This window comes from Zootermopsis nevadensis, unplaced genomic scaffold (genome assembly GCF_977971745.1).
Source record: "Zootermopsis nevadensis isolate Lab colony 2312 unplaced genomic scaffold, Znev_1.0 Znev_ptg000006l, whole genome shotgun sequence".
NCBI lineage: Eukaryota > Metazoa > Arthropoda > Insecta > Blattodea > Termopsidae > Zootermopsis > Zootermopsis nevadensis.
In genome coordinates this window covers 5,950,987-5,967,876 of record NW_028259138.1, presented here as the reverse complement: position 1 = coordinate 5,967,876, position 16,890 = coordinate 5,950,987, and the positions used below count along the sequence as shown (strand labels likewise).

Below are 16,890 nucleotides of genomic sequence, written 5' to 3'. Positions count from 1 at the left end.
CACAACAAACAAGCTATTAATACTAATTAGGTTTACACCTGTGGCATTTTTAGACATCATTTTGTCATTATCTTGCCAAAACTGCAGTGGAAATATTCGTAATATTGTGCTCGAACCTTTAATATTCCTAAAATATTTCAAATGAGATTATTTACTTTAAAATTGTTTACAGCTGTACGAAATTGTTATTATCAATGGCGTGCCAATTAAGTTTACATATGTGGTATTTTATAACATTACGTGTAGATGGTTATGATTAATAGTATAATATTAAAAGCAAGACCAGAATGCTACAACACAAGATTTTAAATTCTCTATTTGCAATCTTCACGTTTTGTTATTATTTGTTGATTAAATAAATAAATATTTTCTAGCGGAAATAAGAAAAAAAGAGATAAGGTGAGATACATTCCTCGTGGATGGGAGGATAATATTAAAATTAATTTAATTTAAACATGTTTAGGTTGAGGCGAGAAATACCTCAATACGAGTGGTCAATATGAATAGAATGTGTTTAAAATTAAATTTGTCGTAGTCTGTATTATTAATTACTATATCGTTAACAATATCCAACACTTCACACTACTCACTATTCCAAACTAAACTACTTGTTGAGCATGAAATTACTAACGAAGTCCGTAACTACTGAGTGTTTTAATGATATTGTCAAACTATTCAAAAATAAAACATTTTAAATAATAAATAAAAGCTTTACAGGCCTCCAGTGCGTTATCTACTGACACTTGATAGTACAGAAGGAATATCACGAAACATTTTGAGAACTATAAATTTACCTGTAGTTACTATGTATTTAGCGCCTGTACAAGGCATTTTATAAACAATAATAACGAACACGTCAAGGTCTAGCTACAGATCGGGCGTCACCAAGAAACCCTGCTTCAAGTGAGATCCGAAATGGACAAGATGGCATAGAAGCAAGTATTCTCAGTTATTCTACTTCCCCCTGCTAATTACAGCATCACTCTGTTGCTTCACACTGATCTATTATCGGCTCACGGTGTGCGATATCCCAGACCAAGCAGCATATTATCATAAACTCGGTCATAAGTGAGAGGTTTGATTTCTGACAGGCATTTCACTATTCTCGGAGTAATAACAGATAAGTTAGTTTCATTATTTACATGACTTTTTAAAATGATATACTACAATTTATGGAAACATCTCTAATTTTTACTTAAAATAAATAAGTAAAAAAAGCACTTGAAGGACTCTGTCAGTCAGTCAGTCAGTCAGTCAGTCAGTCAGAGACACATAAGAAAAATATTTGTAAACAGGAAAAGAAAAGGTCTTCTTACATATTCAACAGAACAATCTGGAAGGTAAATCAGTCATTTGGAGTGCCCGTAAAACTTCTCGAACAGCTTAAATATCGTAGGCTAAAATTCTAATGCTACTATTCCCTGTTACCGTAGAAATGGCATTCCAACTTAAAGCTTCCAAAATGCAATGTACTACTTCAGTGAAACAGGTACGGTATATAAGAAGAAATCCCACAAATTGGTCATGCTGACTGGTGCAAGATTGTGCCAACTAGAAGCGTGCAACTACGTCATAGTGCAAATGTGTCCGAACACGCATTAAATGTACGATTTAAAATTTTCAAATAAATTTCAAGTTTCATTAAGAAGAGAAAACAGATGCAATCATCTAAGAAGAAGAAGAAGAAGAAAGGAAGTAAGCAAAGGGAAGACACTCACCAGCGTTTGTGCTGCACTCTGGTGCTGGAAACGGAAAATGATATTTGTCTTTAGTCCCAGCAAACGTATACAGAGAAGACAGATTACATGGACACAAGACACAAATAAAGAAAGTGAAAGCAAGAGATATAGCTCAGCTTCATTCGTAGTTTGGAAACAGTTGTAGCTTTTACACGTTCGACCTAGGAAAACTAGCTCAGTAAATGCAAGTCAGGAAGGATATTTTGTCCCGCTTTTATGATGGAAAACGAGAAAAAGAAACTCCTCGCTTTAGTAGTAGTACTCACTTGTTTCCACTGGTTTGTCCACAGCATGATTTGTTTTTTGTAAACTGTAGCATGGCCGTTGGTGAAAAATCATATTCTAAGCACACTAATTCCTTGTGTATAATTTATGTCTATTCGTCCTTACATAATTTCATATCGTTTAAACATAAACTCCGACTTTATTATCAGAACATTTTTCAATACACATTTGGCATTAAGACCTTAAAACAAGACCAGGAATTAACTCACTGTGAAATACCCCAAAGTTGTAAAAGATTACACATAATGAATCGAATCAGTAACACGTAGTGCAGTAGTAAAGATGTCAGTTGATAATTGATAAATCGATATAATATATCGGAGAAAGGTGTTCTATTTCTATACAGATTCAGCGTAGTTTTTGGTGGCATAAGACTACTCTCATTTCTTCGAAAATATTAGAAAACAGAGCCACTTTTTAATTTAGAAAATATGGAGAAATTGAGAGTTTATTTTTAGGAAAAATAAATGCGTGATTAACCACCACAATTGTGTCCAAAAAATAAAACATAAAATGCATGATATATTTTTGAAGGCTGTTCAAAACATTTGCAAATTTTATTTATAATTATAAATTCTCTTGTTATTCATACTTAATTAGGTCTGTCAGTACTATAAAGAAATTCCAGTATAGAACAGCTTCCAGTGGCGTAAGGTCCATTTCAAATTCAATTAAAATCATTTTATCAGTCTTCCAGTAATTATTGGCATAAAGTGTAGTTCGTAAGAACCACTGAAAAAAGCGACAGACGGACGGACGGGCGGGACGTGTCCATAAGACGTTATCCGCTTATGGTACAGCACAAAAAATGTCTGAAACGCAAAACGCAATGTTTAATTCTGAGTTAAATTACGTGATTGGACAATGCAGATAAAACAATTCGATAGTACTAAAATGGTCTCCGACATGGATATGCAATTCAGTCCTATTTAACAGGAAATCTGCTGAGCGTTATAACTATAGCCCTTAAATTAAAAATGATTTATACTGTAAATAATATTGTTACAGGATCACAATACCAATACTAATTTATAAATCCGAAACAACTGTCTGTCTAATGAACACAAACACCTGTTTGGTCTTCGACAATTTTCATTTAAAGGGAAAATTTAAGTACAATTATTTTGAAGTCTTCAGACACAGGAGAAGAATCTGGAGTACAGCAGAGAAATACATAATCTGTTATAGACATCGAGAAAGGTCTACAGACCAATGTCAATTTCTCCACAATATGCTGCAGGGCTGTGGAGTCGGAGTCGGAGTCGGAGTCGGTATTAATGTACCGACTCCGACCTCGATATAAAATCTTAAGAAAATACTATTTTAACACTTTTGTTACCGTGTGAGCCGCCGGCGGCCTAGGGAGATTCAACGACGCGTTGAGCCACATGGTGTGTGAATAATGCTTTGTAACTTTGGCTCCGGTACCTTAAGAATACAAACTGTCTACAAATCAACCGATTTCTGTAATAATCAGACTTATACTTAAATATAGGTTATAAGTCTAAAAAGTAGCTTGATGATTCACGTGGTGGTGATGAAATGTCTTATGGTATCATTTACCATTTTAGTAGGTTTACCCTTATTATTACGTATTGAACTTTTATGAAGGAATCGTAGTCGGAGACTTTGTGTACCGACTCCACAGCCCTGATAAGCTTTTACCCAGACATCCGAGTAATAACCTAAATGAACTTTCCTTTTCTGTCATTTATGTCGTCCTTCTTGATCTGCACATCCAATTAAGGTAATTGAATCCGGGTCAAACAGCCGGTATCCAATCACATTACTCGCCGAGTTATAGCAGATAACAGAAATGTCAACCGATCGGAATGTTCTTACGTTTTATCGCGATTGATCGAAACTAACGCGAGTTATTACATCGATATGGGCCCTGGCAGACTCTAATTATGGCTCTGAAGGTAAAACCGATGACATTCTGACGTCTCTCACGCACCGCTATGAAGGTGGCGTCAACACACTAAGCGGTCAGCGGCTAATATGGCTCCTGGCGATAGCACGTCATGACGCTGCCTGTTTTACTGCTGATATCCGCTTTCATCACTATCAGTTAACCAGACTATATATTTTATCAAATGTTGGCTTCTGTTGCTCGTTATATGGCAATCGGACGTGGAAATTAGTTTAAAAAGTATTAGACATCCCGTTTTATTCCTGACGGCGAAAATCATTAACAAGTGTGGAGAGGTAAGCGGCTTATTTTAAATAGTTGAATAAACGCATAAAGTCATTTCTCATTTTTAAATAACTGCTTCTGTTATTTCCCTCGTGAAGAACATGTCGGTAGTGTTAATCTATAAAAACTGACAATCAACAAAAATTCTTATTCTTAGATGCAACCCGTAGAAATATTTTTTGCCTTTACTACATCAAAGTGAAACCCATCAACACTTGAGGCCGTTTATCTTCTCACAAACGCGTTTCTCCTCGTAGGCAATCTTCGATGCTAATTTATTTTGTCGTCTTGTGATTATCGTACATCGCGTGTTAACTATAGGCCTACACAATAAACCTAAATCTTACATAATTTTCCACCAGGAGTTACAAGTTTAACTTTAAGCATATTTTTAAATCCACATCAATTGCTATTGTACATTTTATATACAGCATGAAAAGTTAAAATACATTTATATATCATCTATACAGTATGTTCCATGAGGTCATATGAGATCGATGTTATTTGACAAAATACGGAAAACTGCATAGACGGAAAAGTTGTTGCAAAACATATGTTTCCAATCTCAAGTGTTGGAATTCTTTGCCTAGGGCGACCTATATCGTCAGTTTTACTACTGATAATGTAATGAGTGTACAAACGTAAAGTATCGTCCTAGGTTTAGAATTCTACACTTGAGATTGGAAAATCATGATTTGCAACAACTTTTCCTTCTTTGCACTTTTCCGTATCTTGCAAAATAACAGATTTCTCCCAAGATCCCAGACTTAAACGTGCACTAAAAATTACCAAAATGGCCGAAACGTCTCTGTGAGAAAATAAATAGGCCCTAATGCCGATAAGTGTTGATGGATGTCACTGTGATACGATAAATATTAACAGACTCCGCGGAAACGAATTAAACTAAAAAATACAGTTCGGTTTGTTTCATGAAACCGTCAGCTATAACAGAAACGTCAATGAAGTTATGCAATATGAAATACGTTTCTTCGCAGATACTTCTTCTAAATTTGCTTCACCTTGAAGTTACGTTAGTCAGAAAGGAGCCGCTCATTTTTCATTAATTCTCATTATTTCATTAGTTTCCTTTACGATTTCATTAAGTATAAATTAATGTAATTGTAGTTAGTTCGGATTAAATAAACGTTAATTTAATTTAGATTTGCTCGAGTTTAATTTAAATGTACTTTCGTGTGGTTTTGGTTTATTTACATTATGTTCCAACTTGTTTCATTAGAGATTTGTCAAAATAGTTTCCAGTGGGTTTCCTAAAGTTAGCGTACTCTGGATATAATATGGCGTTCTACTTACTGATTTGGTTTCAGTATGATTACCAGCGTGTGGTTCAGTCTGACAAGGCTGTAAGACACCCAAAGGACTCCTTATGATACTTAAAGGAGAACATTAAACTGGCGCAAGAAATTACTCTGGTTGGAGGTCGCTTATGCCACAAGTTAAGAACATTAAACTTGAGGTTACAGATTCAGTCGGGAACGGTAGTAGTTTTAAGCGGAGAATGTTTTAGACGCATGGAAATGTGTATTTAAGATACGGACTAAAAATATTTTCCAAATACGTTCTTTGTAACTTTGGATATCGCACTGATCTTTGTGTTATTTATTATCTATATCAATATATTAAACAACGTTGCTATCGAATGGTTAGTACTCCTACATCACATACAGAGAGTCACAGGTTCAAATCTCGAACAGGAGACGACCCTGACTTAGGGATTTCCTCACTCCTTACAGGCAAATGCAAGGACAATGCCTTAGATTTGGTCACGACATCTTCCTTCCACATCCTTCCAAATCATTAGTCACTAAACATAAGCCATAAATGAATATATGTAGCCTGTGACTTCAGACATAAATAAATGTACTGTTGCAGAAGCTAATCAGACTAAATACACAACATAAGGTACTCATTTGTTTCGTTATAGTTAGTTTAATATACATCACAGGCGTACACATAAATGTTTAAAGTTAAAATTCTATATATTAAATAAAATCTTCATGGTGTGCAAACAATGTTCGAGGAAAATTAAGTTAGATTTGAAATTCGTATAAACTTAGGGGATGTCTAGATTAGTGGTATTCAACCCGGGGTACGCGAAGACATCCTAGGGGGTACGTGAAATTTTAAAAATATATATTATTTTATGATAAACACTGAATAATCAGTAATGTAATTTAATTAATTTATTTTAGATGTAGATTACAGGCAGCCCTGGATTTAAGCCGCGGGTGCGTTCCTGGACGAACCGGCCTGAAAGGAATCGGCGTAAATTGAAACTCTTTTATAATGTAATTCAATGGGAAGTCAATGACATGCGTTCCCAGGACACAAACATTGATGAGTAATATAATGGCATTACATTTAAAGCTCTGAAATAACGTAAATAAAATAAAGGGAATTTAAAAAATATATTTTATACACTCACACTTATACACTTATACTTAGTCGCTGTCAAAACTTCAGATCATATAGCCAATCGTGATTTTGATTCTTTTACTACCTAGTACGCTGCAAAAGTAACGTTGCAGATTTGTGCACGAGATTACCGGTCATCAGACTGAGACATTTATCAAAGCTTTTCTCAGTCTCTGAGGGTCAATGCAGGTCGTTCTTTTCAGATTAGGACCGCCTCCTTCCAAGTTCTTAGCATCTCTAACACTGGGGTAGCAGAACCCGAAGGATCAACACAGCTAATACCAAACCTACCTATTTAAAAAAACCTGATCAATTTCTATTCACTTCCCGTAACTATAGACTGTCTCAGTGTGATCAACTATTTTTCTCTCTCATCTCCTTCTCGGTCTTTCAAGTGGAAGTTTCCAACAAGTTTCCTCCACAAAATTTATGTCGGATCAAATTAAAATTAAAATTTTGTCTCAATATGAACATATAATGTCTACTTTCCTTGTAATAAGGACCACTGATACAAATGAAAGACAAATCTGAGTAGCAAAATATCTAATTAAAGGAGAACCGATAATTACATATTCCAGTATATTCCTTGAGACACTGAAAAAGAACACGCAATTCCACTGAGAACAGAGCAGTTCTTCATACATACTAATAACAGTAAGAGCTCAAACAAACGTATTTTCTACCAGTTCAAAAATATGATTTTCATCTGTGAAGTCCGTCCTTTTCCAAGTAGTGTTTATTTTCAATTAAGAAGCCGCTCTTCAAACACCACTGTGCTTTGGAGTACTCTCCACTGAGTTGTTTGTTTAATATTTTAAGCTGAATAACGTGCGTACCAAAAGATTTCCCTTAAAAATGACGTGTCTTTTCTATCCCTCCCATCCTACCTACATGCCCAGCCCATCGTGACCTTATTGGCTTCTGCACTACACAACGTTCCTCCTTATGCAGTAGGCCTTTCCGAAGTTCCTCACTTGCTTCAGCCTTGTTACATTCAAATACATCCTTGAACACTTTGTTTTACTGCCTTATAATTTCTGTTCCCGCCTTAAACAGATCCATTTACTTTTTTAAATTATCTAGACACGTGAATGTAACAGTCAACAAAATCAGAGAAATCAAGAATCGGATCGTCAGTCAACCTGCTGAAGCTGTAAAGTCAAACTGTGTGATTAATTCACAAAGAGTCTGTGGTTCAGGAGGATTAATTGGTTTCCTTCATGAGCCGTCGCGCTGTGATTAATGACACTGAATCACGACGAATGGTGGTCGCATTGAGTACGTGTTACAGATAACACCAATATTGGCACTTTACACTGCTATCCAATACCTTGTTTAAAAGAAATAGTTAACGTTGGGACAAAGTGGTTAGAGGCAAATATAAATTACAACCATCGAAAGTGTTCTTTACTATCTACAGTGTCAAACTATCTTGTTTGTTTGTTTGTTGGATTAAAATTGCGTCAACTTCCCATGGCTATTTCCACATATATCCGATGGAAATTAAAAGAAGCGAGTAAGACTAAGATTCATCCTTATCCCTCCGGGACTGCACAGTACCTACAGGTAAGCCAGGCAGTCAAGAGACCTGCCGATTGATTTGAGGTTAAAAATATAAAGTAAACGTCGTAAAATTTATCTGAATTTATGTATACATACACATATATACACACACACTACATATATATATATACACCGTACATGAATACTCAAGTAATCTGAAGTTTACCCACAAAGGATCTCGTGATGTCCGATCTGCAAAGTGTCATCGACAAAGTTATGACAAGACCCACGTTTAATATGTCATTGTATAAACGGACAAACGATATTCAGCTAGTTAATCTTCTTTCTGATTTCAAAGGAAGAAATTCTTCGAAACGTGGGCATACAATTTCGCAAACAAAAGAATGGCTACAAACCGCAATGAAATTCTGAAGAATTCCTATTACATTAAACTAAAATGACATTAATTATCAGTAGATTTCAGGGTTTTAAAGAAATTAATTACTAGAATTTTGTGAGTTTGTGAATAAGTTGCAGTCATTTTTAATCCCCTGCTTAAAACCACTTTTCTTATGGACGTATTTCTGTGATGTCCTTTCTTACCCAATACGCCTGGGAACCCTACCGCACGCCGCACAATACCCGCAGAAAGAACTACTTTCTTTTCACATAACCGACAGATTCTTGTCTCAGTTCACTACGCGCATCCTCGCTCTTTCTTTTGTCCGTTCATTCGATTGTTCAATAACAATCTTTCATTCGTCGATTGCCCCCCAAAATGTACTCTGTTTTGTTCAGTGTTCTTCAGCGCCTTCTTGCCATTTTAACAGCTGATTTTTCAACGCAGTTCATCTGCATTCAGTTCACCCATAGCTATTGTTACGCAATACATTTGTGCAGTAACCCTATGAAGTTTCATTTCCCTGACTGACTTTCAGGTGAGATTATGGTGGGACTGACGTAGACATAAAACGAATTATGAAAGCTTCTTGGAAGCAAAGGCGAAGTACACAAAGCCATGCCACTTTTATAACATAAATCAGAGTTCCAGAGCCGTTTCAATGTTGACTGCAATCAAATTTACATAAATAAATTAAACTCACATAAGCTAACCACGAAGCACATTGCGCAAATAACACGTTCTGAAATTGTGTTTCGGTTAAATTTTACAATTGTATTTGACAGCACTTGAGTCGCTCATATTCTTAATTTCAGTAGCGAAGTTAGATTACAGCCCCCCTCTTATCCTGCTAAAATATATTTAATTTTAATTGGATTTCCTTAATAAACAGTGTCACTGAAAGCAAGTGCTACCCACAGAAGCAGCAACATGGAAAGGAACGATCCGATGTTCCTTAATATTAACATACAACTATACTAATTTCCTTCATTGAGCAGAATTCTGAGAAACTGATAGTCGCTCAGGTGGTCAAGATATTTCCCGCATCGTATTGAATCACAAGGTTCGTTATATGTTCACAATATACCACCACCGATTCCTATCTTGAGCCACATAAATCCAATCTACACACTACAACCTCATTAATTTAGGATCCATTCCAATATTATAGACCTATCAATACCTAGAACTTCAAAATGGTCGCATCCGTTTCGACGAATACTGACAGAATTGTTTCAGATCAATGTCCCATTAACAAACCTTGCCATAGCAGATTAAATTTCAAAATTTATTTCTTAGAACTACAAAGGTCACTTAAAGCTACACACAGAATCGAATGTACATTGCAGTTGTTGAATTACATAATAAAGAACAAAGGCTAAATCATTTATAGCCAAATTTAATGGTTGAACTGTGCCGAAAGTTATATCAGATTTTACACTCTACCACGATTACAGTGAATTTGAATGTGCCTGAAGTACTGGTGATTTAGTAGTAACTTTTCTTGAAAGAATATGGTACCCAGGGTGATTTAAAACGAACATAAGTTCGATGATGGCGATTCTATTGAGTGAGATTTCAAGTTCTCATAGTACGAGCATGAAGATAGCCATCTTCTGGGATGTTGCGTCGTGTAGCCTCGTACAAATTAACCGAGTTTTTACTGCTTACTGTCTCTGTCAATGCTCATCGTCCGTCTGTTGTCTTATAGGTCGTTACCAACATTCCTCTGAAAGATCACATGTCACAGTTCAGAAGTGTTTGATCAACAATTAATCTTAACCTTGCCTCATAAGCAAATACTTTCATGTTATCACAGTTGTATCGCTGGGATACGTCCACAAAATTTAATAGGCCTAAAGGTAATTTCTATAAAATTCCCATTCTGTGTCAATTAGGCTTACTTCATATGTATCATTTCAGGGTAGGAAAATTTAATTTAATTATGTTTTATCACCTGCATACCTAAGTATCGACTAATAACATAACGGTTAATGACGAATTGAGCACGAGTCTTCGGGATGAGATTCGAAGCCGAGAACTCCAGAACATGAAACATAAATGCTGTGAAGGCATCGGGAGTCAAGAATATTGACAAAAAAGGGGCAGTCCATTCATAATTAACCTTCTTTCTCTCCCTTCTCACTTATAATTACTGACAACATTGTTCTTTAATTATGCTGCTCCACAAATTTTAAGAACCCGACAGCAAACCCACTTGCTACGAAAACTTCTAATTAGACATTTTAATGTGTTTAAATTAAATTGACGGCCGTCTTGACAGAACGCTGCCACTTCAGCTGAATCTTATGGATTTATTGTCCCTTCTGCAAGCTGTTTATTAAAATGAACATGGATTTTATGATGCATGCTGGAATTAGCTGACTTATTAAAATAAGTCGACATCTGAAAGTGACCCAACTATTAATTACGGAAAATCTTGTACTTTTATAAACAGCAAAAAGTTGAAGGATGAAATAAAATAATAATTTAGGATATTATGTAACGAGGAACTTCGTAACTATTACAGGTTGCCTAGTATTATTCAGTTCAGGCACCATCGAGTCGGGGCCGACCCCTAGTGACATTATGAACAAAATCTCTCCATCCTCTTCTGTCTCTAGTAACTGTCCTCAGTTCTTCCATGGTCTTTCCACAGAGTTACCTGATTCCATCAATCATCCTGGGTCTTCCTCTATGCCTACTACCTTCCACTTTTCAAAGCATCATCGATTTTTCTAGACTGTTGTCGGCTCGCATGATATGACCAAAGTACTTTAGTCTTAATTTGCAGATCGTGGCCTCAAGGGAACAGTCAGGCTTAATCTGCTCAAGAACTGATCCATTTGTTCTCTTGGCAGTCCATGGCACTCTTAAAAGTCGCCTCCAAGCCCAAAGCTCAAATGCATCAATTTTTCTTCATCTTTCTCATTGTCCAACTTCCACATCCATAAGTTACTACAAGAAAGACCAATGCTTCGATGATTCTTATTTTTGTTTTTAGTGTAATGTCCTTATATTTCTCAATATTTTCCAGATTTGTCATTGATCTTTTTCCCAAAATTATTCTTCTCTTCACTTCTTCAGCGCAATCACCATTACTATTAATTATAGCACCTAATATAATAAAGCTATTAACCAATTCTATTTCTTCGTCATCAATTTTAAAATATCTAAGGATAGAAGTTGACATTATTTTTGTTTTCTAGTATTATCAGGGTAGTAAAATCTTAAGAAGCTGCAACCTGTTAAGCATGCAGCTAGGAGCGAGGAAACAAGAAATACACATAGAATCTTTGTTAGGAAGTCTCTTAGTGAACCAGCCACTTGGAAGAAAGAAGGAAACTGCAACCGGTGCAAGTTCTGGTAGAATGATCTTCCTTGGCATTAATGAAGTTATTAATATTGGGTTATTTAATGACGCTGCTTCAACTTCAATGGTCGCGTAACAATAATTGTATGATTAATAAATCAGAAAAGGATGCCAAAGGAAGCAGTCTTGGAATATTTTGGAGGACTGGAGGAACTCAGAAAAAATACGAAGAACTTCAATCAGACGAGCCCGTTTAAGAAGTGCGATTCAAATACGAGACCTCAAGGAAACGATATAGGATTATGACTCATCTATTTTAACACAAAGATTAGGAAAGTATCTGAATATAAAAAGTAACAAATTCTGGGATAACACCGAGATCGTGATTTTTACAGGATAGTGACTTCTAAGATCCCCCCAGGGACCCACATCAGTGGGTACTGGGACTAGCACCCTCGAGATACCCAGTGCCTGGTTGTATAGCTGGACCACCCTACCTCCGGGGGCTGTAAATACGGAGGTCTGGTCATCCAGTTTGGGGGTTAGGCTGACAACCCCACCCTACAAAAAGCAACTTGTTACGAAGTCAGATGAAGCAACTGCCGGATGGACTCTTTCACGACGGACTGGCAAACATATTGTCTGTGAATGAGGAAGAACGGAAGATTTTGAAGAAGGCTAGGGCCCACACAGGACTGTGGAGCATATGATGATTATGATGATGATGACGTGTAAGATTCTCCGGTGGGCTATAAACGCAGTCTACTTCCATTGGGAAATAAATTTGTACAGAATACTGGGCAGCGGCAACTTTGAAGCCCCACATACGAGGGTCGCTCATTAAGTAATGCCCCACATTTTTTTCCTCAGAATATATTTATTCAAGATGGCTGAAATTTAGTGACAATATAAATCAATGTTTCCCTTACACATACTATTTTTCCACATAGTCCCCATCAACTTGTACGGCTTTACGCCATCGTGGAACAAGTGCGTGCATGCCTTGCCGGTACCAGCTCTTGTCCTGTGCACGTAGCCATGTCCTCACTGCTTGAATCACGCTCTCGTCATCTTCAAATCTTGTTCCGCGGATAGCATCTTTGAGTGGCCCAAAGAGATGAAAGTCGGAGGGTGGATGGGGCAGCACCGTCCAACCCAATTTGGTGATTTCTTCCCGGGTTCTCGGACTTGTGTGAGGGCGTGCATTGTCGTGCAGGAGCAAAATTTCTGCTGAATGCTTGTGAGGCCGAGCTCGTCGGAAACGCTTCTTGAGGGTTTTCAGGGTCCCGATGTACGCGTCTCGCACCTCTTGGCATTACATCCACAAGAATGAACCCATCACTGTCCCAAAAGACAGTCATCATGACTTTTCCGGCGGAGGGAATTGTCTTGAATTTCTTCTTTCTCGGTGATTGAGGGTGATGCCACTCCATTGACTGCCTTTTTGTCTCCGGCTCAAAGTGGTGTATCCAGGTTTCGTCACCTGTAATGATCCCTCAGCATCAAAACGCTTCCAACAATTCAGAAGAAATTGTTTTCCTTTGAATCCTGTGGTCTGCTGTGAGACTTCGTGGAACCCATCTTGCGCACACCTTTGAATATGCAAGAGCCCGGATAATTGCAATTACACTTCCATTGCTGACTGAAAGCTGTTGGGCCAATTGTCGAGTTGTGACCCGCCGATCCTCACGAATAATGGCATCCGCGCGGTTCAACATGTCTGGAGTGGTGGCTGTGGCAGGACGCCCAGAGCGCGGCAGATCATGGAGCTCGGTTTCTTCACTTCCTGAAGCTTTAACTCTCTTAGCCCAGCGACCAACGGTGCTCCTATCGACTGCACAGCTTCCATACACAGCACACAAACATTTATGAATGTTCACCACAGTTTCTTTTTCAGCAAAAAAGAATTCAATTACAGCTCGTTGCTTGTAACGAGAGTCGTTCACAGACGTCATTTTAACAGTTCACTACAGCTCCGCTATCGGTTGGAATCATTTGAAACTCCGTACACGAACGCGAGAAACATCAAATCTCAAGCATGTAAAAGTACACTTTTCTATCTTCATTATTGGCTGAGAAAAAAAATGTGGGGCATTATTTAATGAGCGACCCTCGTATATTGTGAGGATGGGGGATATATAAAAGTGGTTTACGATCACGTACAATGGCAGGCTTTGGTAAAGATGAAGTTAGATCCGGGGTGAAACTATCTGTACCAAGGGTCCCAAGAGACTAGGGATTTCTTCTTATCCTATAGCCTGTGACGGAAATATAATCCATTTCTGAAACGCTGTGGTTTTAATCGACCAGGGACGATAGACAGAGTCCAAAAGAAAAACAGTTTTACACAATTTGGTAACGGTGAAGAAGTTCTGGGCTCTATTAACGTTACCTAGTTCATTCGTTAGATGGTCAGCAAGGTAGCCAGGCAGTCAATCAAAATGTGAAAGATCAGGAGAAACAGATTATTATTTACAACTTGCAATCCTGGCTTTGTAAGAATAAATTCGTTGTTACTTCAAGTATGCTTTACTAAGTAATTTTGAAGCGAGGACTGTACCTTTCCTTGCACTGATTTGGTTGGGCTACGGAGTATGTTTTAGTGAAACTGCAGGTGTGATATAAAACACTTCCCCCGCGTGTTCACATGGAGTGACTCGATTGCCCAAGTTATTGATTGAGTTTTTAAAAGTGTTGCCAGATTTATAATGCCACAGGTCAGCAAAGTTATCTGTTTCTCAGGCAGCCTGATGCGACATTATAACTAGTTTCTGGGGCAATGGCATAATTACTAATAACTACCTCCAATTTCGAGGAATGCATGTTGCCAAAAGGTGCATCAGAATTAAATGAGACGAAGAAGACTTGCTATAAGATGTTTGACAATTTAAATTGTAGGTTACCGCCTACCTTCGTAAATACTGATTAGGTTCAGTAGTCACTGCACAATCCTCCCTTACAAATAAGAATTTACGAAAATGGGTAGTTTCGTACCGAGAAAATAACAACATATCCGAAAGGAGTATAACCAGCAACACTCATGCACATTTGAGAGTTCTACGTCTCATTTTACGTTGCTTCAGCACAGCTTCTACTCGAATGAATGAATGGATAAATATTCATAAAATAAATTTACATGTTTTCGTTCCGTTACATCCTATCACTAGTATTGTGACCGCGCGTTCTGGGTTCGAATCCCGGTGAGGCGCAAATAAATACGAGGTGCGATCGGAAAGTTTAAAGACTGTGTCAATAGAGGGCGAACCGGATGTAGTACGAGCTTCTGCCGCTAGGGGGTGCGGCCTACATTCATAGTGAATCAGTGTGCCAGCCGGCATCATCGAATTAGCATTTGTTTCTTAGTTACGGGCGTTTTGGTAGTGCATTACACCGACCCTCCTGCGATTTCGGAATGGCGGATTTTCATGAACAAATCAAATTTTGCCAAAGACTCGCCAAAACGGCTACGGAAACCTATGAAATGCTAAAGCAAGCATTTGGGGAGTCCGCAATGGGTCGTGCACAAACTTTTGTGTGGCATTCACGTTTTAAAAATGGCCGAACCTCTGTCGATGATGATGACGAGAGTTCTGGACGACCATCTTCGAGCACAACGCCCGAAAATGTTACAAAGATTCGGCAGCCCATTCACGAAGATCGACGTTGTACAATCAACGACTTGTGCGACATTGTTGGGATAGGCTATGGGACCTGTCAGCTGATTCTAAACGAAGAACTCCACATGCGACGCATCATGACAACGCGCCAGCGCACACCGCCCTCAAAGTTCGGCAGTTTTCGGCCTCAAACACCATGGCCGTCATCCCGCACCCTCCTTATTCGCCGGATTTAGCTCCGTGTGACTTCTTCCTCTTCCCAAAGATGAAAATTCAGCTAAAGGGAAGGAGATTTGAGACGATAGAAGAGATTCAGGCAGAATCGCAGATGGTGCTTGACAGGCTGACAATGAAAGATTTCCAGGGATGCTTCCAGGCTTGGCAGCGGCGCTGGGATCGTTGTGTTCACTCCCAGGGGAACTACTTCGAGGGTGATGGATGAATTTAATACCTGAGATAAGTGTACGGGTTTTTATACGCGCAGTCTGGAAACCTTTCGATCGTACCTCGTATAATTTGGAAACAAGTAATAAAGATTTACGCGTTTCACTTGTTAGGCAAGTGCGTCCTTTTTAGGCCAGGGGTCAGTTTATTGGTAGGTGCTCTGCATTCAGTGCAGAAGGCTCACTCACACTTAAAAGAAAAGAAAAGAAAGTTACACAAGCAATGACTGTAAAGGCAAGAATTATGGCACCGTGTGACAGCCAGAATTCTTGCAGGGGCACCAGCTGGCTAAAGGGTTTTTGAATGGTCCACGTGAGCTAGGGCTGAGCTGACCAATGCGAGCATCGCATCATTACTGCCCAAATAGATCATTTTTTTGTGAAAGTTAAGGGGGGAAGTCCTGTGACTAAAAGACAGGAAAGTTTTCTTCGAGGAGACTCTTTTCTGGAATTCAGAGGAAGCAACATCCTAAATTGTTTTGTAGCTCGATTCGGCCAGTGAATGTTAATTGCAAAAGAAATAAATTGTGCTTGCAAAACTACGAACTTCAATCTCAAAACCATTACCGAAACCTTCCTCGCTGGCATTCAGCTTATACCCCTCCATGTAATATTCATTGAGAAACGTTCCATGCCTACATGAGCAGAAATCCCGAATAACATCATCTACGACAGAGATCGACAAGACTGCAACCGAGCCGGGCAACTCCAACAGCAAACAGGAGTGGGGCGGTTACAGTATTAATCTAAATATTAGTCAACAGCCATTGTGTTCGATGCCGTCCTAAACAGTGACCAACTGAAAGTAATAATTGTATTGGCAAACTAACTAACTAACTAACTAACTTGGCAAATTCAACCGACTTCATAAAGTTGCCGTGTGATTCTGAAAACAGATATTTTGTAAATAAATTAATTTCAAGGCCGCTGAAGAATGCAACAAGTTAGTTATTTACTAAG

At 38.2% G+C, this 16,890-nt stretch overlaps 1 protein-coding gene across 3 annotated transcripts in view; it reads right to left on the bottom strand.

The window, feature by feature from the left end:
• Nckx30C (solute carrier family 24 member Nckx30C) overlaps positions 1 to 16,890 on the bottom strand; it is a 211,015-nt gene that overhangs the window by 172,342 nt on the left and 21,783 nt on the right. For 2 of the 3 annotated variants that reach the window (XM_087343600.1, XM_022060173.2), the window contains exon 2: positions 1,719 to 1,742. The exons of the other annotated variant lie outside the window; for it this stretch is intronic. In XM_087343600.1, coding sequence (XP_087199726.1) covers positions 1,719 to 1,742 — 24 coding nt within the window. The remainder of the gene's footprint in view (positions 1 to 1,718; positions 1,743 to 16,890) is intronic. 3 annotated transcript variants of the gene reach the window in all.